Source organism: Telopea speciosissima, chromosome 6, assembly GCF_018873765.1.
Source record: "Telopea speciosissima isolate NSW1024214 ecotype Mountain lineage chromosome 6, Tspe_v1, whole genome shotgun sequence".
In the NCBI taxonomy this organism is placed as follows: Eukaryota; Viridiplantae; Streptophyta; class Magnoliopsida; order Proteales; family Proteaceae; genus Telopea; species Telopea speciosissima.
In genome coordinates, this window is record NC_057921.1 from 31,474,839 (window position 1) to 31,482,251 (window position 7,413).

Below are 7,413 nucleotides of genomic sequence, written 5' to 3' on the forward strand. Positions count from 1 at the left end.
TTTGCGTTGTTGGTTTATCTTTTTGTATTTATTGTTTAGGTATTTGCATCTTTTCCTTTTTGGTTTTTGTTGTTTTGCAAGTCCCATAAAGACCTACACCTTTAGTTTAACTCAAAGGTCCTTAGAGTTACTCAGGCACGAGGGAACCTTGATTCCCTGGTTGAAAGTCAGATAAGACAACTCCAATCTCATTTGAACTTGCGTCAAAGGTTCTGGCACGTTTGCACCTACACCATCCCTGCACCATTTTATGAGAATGTTGGAAAAGTACCAAAACAAAGATCTCTACGATACCTTTTTAGGTGTACGCTAAGTTTCTTGCTCGATCTTCATTTTAATTTTCTTTCTCCTTGGCTTGCAGACATGATTAGTTTGACTTGATTCCGATTCAATTTATATATGTGTGTATTTTGAGGCGAAGGTGGAGATTGTGGTGAGGGAAGGTGATCAAGAGGGCGGGACAATTGCTTCGTTGGTCAGAGAAATTAGAGCTTCGGCGTTGGTTGTGGGCCTCCATGACCAGAGCTTCCTCTACAAGAAAGTCCCTATTTATTTACAAATTACAAACTTGTTCTTCATCTTCTCATCATCAATCGTGTGATCTCTCTCATCTTCTGAGTGTGAAGATCGAAAAGATTAAAACCCCACCTTTAACATCCAATTCGCAGAAGTTCATTTCTTTAAATTTCCAAACTCTTTACTGGATCTTTATTTTAATTTATTGAAGAGTTGAAAGACTTCATAGAACCCTACTAGAACTCCACAATACCGATCTGGCAGTAGACATGGCCGCATCGGATCATTAGAAGGAAGGGGAAATTACTATCACTACCCTACACTTAGCCTATATTTATTAAAATTATCCTACCTTAAACTTATTTTCTAAAACTACTATGCTTTTAAACATTTACATCTCCTTCTACCCTCATGTTTTTAAATACTCAGATTGCCCTTCCTTTTCACCTAGTAATAGGGATGTAAACGGATCGGATTTGACTCGGATAGTGCTATATCTGCATCTGCATCCGCATCCGATTAGCTATCGGATGGCTTCGGATAGTGCTAAACGGATACGGACACGGATACGAAAATGGATTTCGACTATTCATTTACATCCCTACCTAGTAACCTACTAATCTATTTAACCTACCATTGCTCTTCTATTTTTTACTATTTTTGTCATTGAATAGTAAAAAATGAAAGCACCCATCTGCTTCTTCTCCCTCCTGTTTTTTACTCTATTCGTTTTTTGTTTTGTTTTTTTCTTCAATTGTCTATTTGATTAATTTCTTATTCAACTTTCAACCTCATCGATCTTCTTCGAACAGATCATGGTTTTGAGTATCGATATTGTACAAGCGATACGTACCAGTTTTGATAGTCACTGGTATCGTGCCGATACCGTATCGATAGCACGATACAGACTAGAGGTAAAATGGTCAGAAAACTCATTTTTAAAATGGAGATTCAGGGGTAATTTTGTCCACTACAGTCGATACCATATCGGTATCGTATCGATTTTGCAGGTTACCAATACATGTTCCGATACCGTGCACTAAAACCATGGAACAAATCGACTCTCTTCAAAGCACCCCACTTCTTCTCTCTTCCTCTTTTTATTCAATTTATCTTTTTGTGTTTTTTATTTTTTATTAACCTACAACGCGATTCTCGAGTCGTTACTCTTCTACTCCCTCTTCATATTTACAAAAGTAGAAGGCAACCCTCCCTTCCATTACAATTGATCTCTACACGACCATCTTCATCTCTCCTCAACCTTGCAGCCATGGGATAGAAAGACACGAGATCAATCATCGGATTGTCTCGGCCTTCGTGGTGATTTCAGTTGAGAATCCATGAAAGTGGATTGGTTTCAGAGAAGGGAACGCACCTATAATAGAGGCGAAAGAGAAGAACTGGATCACGGTGAAGATCAGGTCGATCTATTCGAAGAAGAATGATGATGATGAAATGTTGAATAAAAAATTAATTAAATAGAAAATTTGAAGAAAAAAAAAAAAACCGAATGAAATAAAAAACGGGAGAGAGAAGAAGCGGGTGGGTGCTTTCATTTTTTTACTATTTTAATGACAAAAATAGTAAAAAGTAGAAGAAGAATGGTAGGTTAAATAGATTAGCAGATTACTAGCTAAAAAAGAAGGATAATCTGGGTATTTAAAAACATGAGGGTAAAAAGAGATGTAAAAGTTTTAATGCGACGTAGTTTCAGAAAAGAAGTTTAAGGTAGGATAGTTTTAATAAATATAAAGTAAATATAAGATAGTGATAATAATTACCTTTAGAAGGAAAGGTCTGGGTTAAGGTAAGGTCGCCTCCTGAACCGTCGGGTTTGCCAGAGGAATGATGTAGGGGTGGGGCCCACCGAAGTCCCAGACTAGGATTTGGATCTTCAACGCGGGATGGCTGGGGATCTCCTTGTATCTCCCAATCTGACACGTTTGTATGTTGGAGAGATCCAAAGACTTCTCTCACTATCATGGGATCTCCCAATTTCTCTCTCTTCAATCCCTTTTCATTTTTTTTTTCCCTTCAAATTTTTATTAATTCTTATTAATTTTTTGATATCGAAAAAAAACCTATATTGGCAGAAGGATTGCACCATACCACTATGATGATCATGTCATATCTCTGATCACACCATGTCGTGGGATTGTGCAATGTCATGAGATCATCATAGAGCTATATCGCATATGTTATCATATTGATATTGATACGATAGGGGTCAGTCTCGTATAAAATTCATAACGAGTCGATATTGGATCGTTATTGAAAGTGGATTCGGTTGCACAAAGAGAAACAAAAGAATGGTCAACAAAAAATCAATATCGTGTTCGAATCGCTTCATATCATGTCAAATTATGCCATGTCGTAGGATCGCACCATTTTGTGATCGGATCATGCCATATTGCAAGAACACACTATATCACAATACCGCAATATGGTGTGATCATCATAGTGATATGTCATATCAATATTGATACAATATGGGTCGATCATGTATCAAATTGATAAGAGTCGGTATTGGATTAGTATTGAAAGTGGTTTCGAAGAGGACAAAAAAATGGAAGTCTAAATAAAAAAAAGAATTAATAAATAATAGGGGAAATATCATCTCCCCCCCCTCTAAGTATTTATAATATCAACCTAATACCAAAGTTTTGAATAATGATAATGTCCTCTCCTACTTTTCCAAGATTCTATCAACCGTATCCTAATTGTTAAAAAAAGCAATTAAGTGATAGTGTAGCATGTACAAAATTTCTAAAACCCCAAAATTCCCTTAATATAACTCTATTCCAATTTTGCCCTCCCCTACTTTCTCTTTTGCCTCTTCTTCCTCTGCTTCTTCTTTTTCTTCTGCTAACACCACCATCATCGCCACCACTGCCGCCTCCGATCATCTTCCACCGCCAGCACCACCACCATTGAGTGACTTTCCAAATTGTCACTCAATTGTTATTATTATTATTTGTTCGTTTGTAGGGTTCCTCCACTTCTTCCACAAAAAATTCCATACCGAATACTTCCAAGTCCTTGTACCATAATATGGAAAACAAAGAGGAGAGGATGAAAAAAAGAGGAGCAGTTGAGAAAGCTAGTGAGGGTGACTCTGAACTGTTTGATCTAATTCCAAACGCTGTAGATGGAAGCAGTCATCTCTAAACTTGGCACACGCATTAGGAAAGGTTGTTGTTGTTATTGTTGTGAGTTGTTACCTGCCAACAGAATTGCGCGAGTATTGACATCACATAAAGAGGGTTGTTTTGTGCTTGTCTGATCGAAAGCTCACAGTTTTTGTAACATCAGGCCACTCAGTTTCCTTTTGTACATAACATTAATTTAGTGGTACTTTTTGTCCAATGGAGATCATCTACGGTGTGCTGGCCGTAGAGCGGCATACTGATGAGGCGTGGCGCAATGATGGTCTTATTTTGCCCGAGCGACTTACTCGAGCGAAGGTAAAGCGATCATTGTGCCTTGCCTAATTAATGCATCGCTCTAACCGTTATGGGCAGCGCGCGGTAGAGGATCACTCCTTTTCTTCTACTTTTCTTTCTTACTGGGTAAGATCAGTTGATTGCATGCAGCAAAAAAGGGAAAAACAAAAAAAAACAAAACATTAAAGTGTTGGTTGAGTTTAGTTCTAGGTTGGTCTATCACTCTACCTAGCTTAATTACCAAGGTCTTTTGGACAGCTTTGATATTAATTTGATACGTTTTTTTTTTTGGTTGAATTTGATATTTGAGTACTTGCCACCTAGTAAGTTGAACAACACTCAAAAATTTTGTGCACATTGCCATCTAGCCATCTAGGTGCTTAATCAAATAAGTTTTGGCTCAATTGCAATTTAATATCATGTAAATAAGTAAAGCTCTCTGATAAACATTTGAATAATATTGAAATCAATTTTTTTTAGTAGTGTGGTAGTGCTAGTGTGAATGTTCGATACGTGGCAATTCGGGCATCCAACGATCCAAACTCATTGACTATGTTGAGCTTAGACCGTTGGATGTCCGAGGTGCCATGTGTCGGACATCCACACTAGCACCTCGCACTATCGAACTATAGGAAATTGGAGAGGATAATAATCCTTTTTTGGTAGGATTTTCTTCATACTTGTCAAGAAATACACTTATGTATAGGGTTTTCAAATTCCCGTAAGGGCTTTCTACTCTTATACGGGATGATGTCAATGAGAAAAAAATTCTTTAGGATGTAAATCTATCTATTCTTTAGCTAGTTAATATAATATCTCTTTTTCTCCAAAAAAATTAAAAAAAAAAAATAAAAATCTGGACTTTTAATTAAGGTTAAATTCGTCTTTTCCAAATCCCTGATTGCTATTTGATAGAATCTTCACAAGTTCAGCACCTCCATAACTAAAAAGAGGAAGAGAAACAGAAAGGCTAGTAGAGAAGTCAAAATAAAATGGAGTCGCGGTCTCTTCCTCTGGTGGAAGCAACGGGAAACCTAACAGAGGAAGGAGGAGGAGGAAAAGCCATGGAGATGAGGAAGATAGTGGTAGTGGTGGAGGATGTAGACGCAGCTCGAACCGCACTCCAATGGACTCTCCGTAACTTACTTCGCTATGGGGATTTGATCACTCTGCTCCATGTGTTTCCCTCTACGAAATCAAAGAGCAGCAACAAGAAGAAGAAACAGAGACTCCTTAGATTGAGAGGCTTTCAATTGGCTCTTTCCTTCAAAGATCTCTGCGATTCCGTTTTCGGTGTACGCTCAGTTTCTCACTCAATCTTCATTTTAATTTTCTTTCTCCTTGGCTTGCTGACACGATTAATCGGTTTGATTCAGATTCAATTTATATATATGCGTATAAGTATTTTGCAGGCGAAGGTGGAGATTATGGTGAGGGAAGGTGATCAAGAGGGCCGGACGATTGCTTCGCTGGTCAGAGAGATTGGAGCTACTTCGTTGGTAGTGGGCCTCCATGACCAGAGTTTCCTCTACAAGTAAGTCTCTCTCTCTCTCTCTATATAATTTACAAATTACTAGCCTCTTCATCTTCTTGAAGAGATCAAACGTCATATCCAAATTCGCAGAAGCTCGATTTCCTAATTCGAATACATCCACGGGAATTCAGGAAGACGTGATTGAAGCTCCTCCGCCCCTGGAAGTACTAAGGCACCGCTCTTCATTCCTCCTTCAATTCAGGAGGAGGGTTTTAGACTTTTAGTAATCGGGAATTGGATCGGGTTCGGCCTTAGCCGATACCGATTTGGATCGCCTTGAATCGGGATGGATCGGAGGGATTTGCCCATGTTTTAATAAAAAAACAAAAAATTGATTCCTATCGTTTTTTTACCTTGGATCATACCATTGAACCGGTATTGGATTGGCCAAGAATCGGCATTGTCCTCAGCCGATATCGATCCGAGAGCGATCTCTTGAACCATGGAACTTAGAAATGTTTTGGACTCTCACAGTTTGCCTTCTATCTTATTACACAATGAGTGAAATCCTTTTGTTGCCTTGGTCCCATCTGTCGTTTTAGGAATCGGTATCGGATACAAGATCGGTCTTAGTCAATATTGATACAAATCGCCCGGTATTGATCTAGAATGAACAGATTTATCATTGGTTTCTTTTTTTAAAAAAATGGATATTTTTGTAAAACCTTCTTACGGACCCCTTGTCTGTACCAATCCATCAATACAGGATTGTTGATTGGGGACCGCCAATACCAATATGGATCAGACAATTCCACTGATCTAATAACGATATGGGTCAGCTGATTCCACCTATCTGAAACCGATCCCTAAAACCATGGTCCTTCACTAGCATGGTTTCAAGAATTAAGAATCAGATTCACCGGGTCGGAATCAATAGATACCGATCTTGATTCCTACTAATCCTAATCATCATTGCTTGAATGGGAATCGGATTGAAATCTGTCGATTCCTTGTCACTTTCTTCATATACCAACTTGGATCGGATCGATTCCTAAACCGATTCGTGCTTCCAAAGCCGATCCCATTTTTACCTCCAAATGACTTGGAATCAACTGAATCAGATGGATTCAGACCGAATCAGACCAATTGAGGCCGAATTGGACCGATTCCAGTTTTTGAAACCTTGTTCTCTGGTTCAATCATAGGATGGGCAACTAAAACAAAATTGAAGCTCCCTTAATGTGTTTTCTGAACTGTAAGTATATATAGTGTAAACTGATCAAACCAGTCTTTGTTCATGTCTATCTGTTCAGGTTGACCATGGCCCCCGGCAACGTTACAATCCACCTGAATTGCAGGGTTCTTGCCATTAATCAGAGATTACCGATGACACAAGACAACCCCACAAATTTGGACTTGACTCAGATTGAGATTGCCGGATTATGGTGAATCCACCTCTCTTTGTCTTTTGTTCCTTATTTCTCTAAACGAATTAATCCTTAAATTAATCGACCAAATTGTCACTCAAATTCTTATTATAATAAATTTTCCACTTGTTTGCTTGCAGGGTTCCTCCTCTCCTCCCTCCACAGAAAATTCCATACCAAATACTTCCAAGCCCTTTTGCTATAATTTGGAAAACAAAGAGAGGACGTAGGAGGAAGGAGCAGTTGAAGTGAGGGTGACCTAACAGACATCAAATTTTGCTTGCGAAGCTTAGTTTTTTCTGTAAGATCCGGAGATACTTGCAGTGTTCTTTTCATCCACTTTCCATTATTCCTCCCTGTTTTTGCCCTTTATAGGTGGGATCAATTGAGAATTAAGCCAGTACAAAGACAAGTTATCTTGCTTGTTATTTTTAATGAATTTTCCCTTAAAAATTAACATGAGTAGAAAAATTATGCCTTTCATGGGTTCGGGGCGATTATTTCGCAACTTCTCTTTGTTTGGGTGTAGGGGTCATGTTGTCTTTTAGTATTC

At 38.5% G+C, this 7,413-nt stretch overlaps 1 protein-coding gene across 1 annotated transcript; it reads left to right on the top strand.

Moving 5' to 3' along the window:
• Window positions 1–4,999: 4,999 nt before the first annotated feature.
• On the top strand, window positions 5,000–7,119 carry LOC122664963. Its single transcript, XM_043861012.1, has 4 exons — window positions 5,000–5,254; window positions 5,372–5,493; window positions 6,747–6,878; window positions 7,001–7,119. The coding sequence occupies exons 1-4, from the start codon at window positions 5,024–5,026 to the stop codon at window positions 7,110–7,112; spliced, it is 597 nt and encodes a 198-aa protein (XP_043716947.1). The 5' UTR covers window positions 5,000–5,023; the 3' UTR covers window positions 7,113–7,119.
• The last annotated feature ends 294 nt before the right edge of the window (window positions 7,120–7,413 follow it).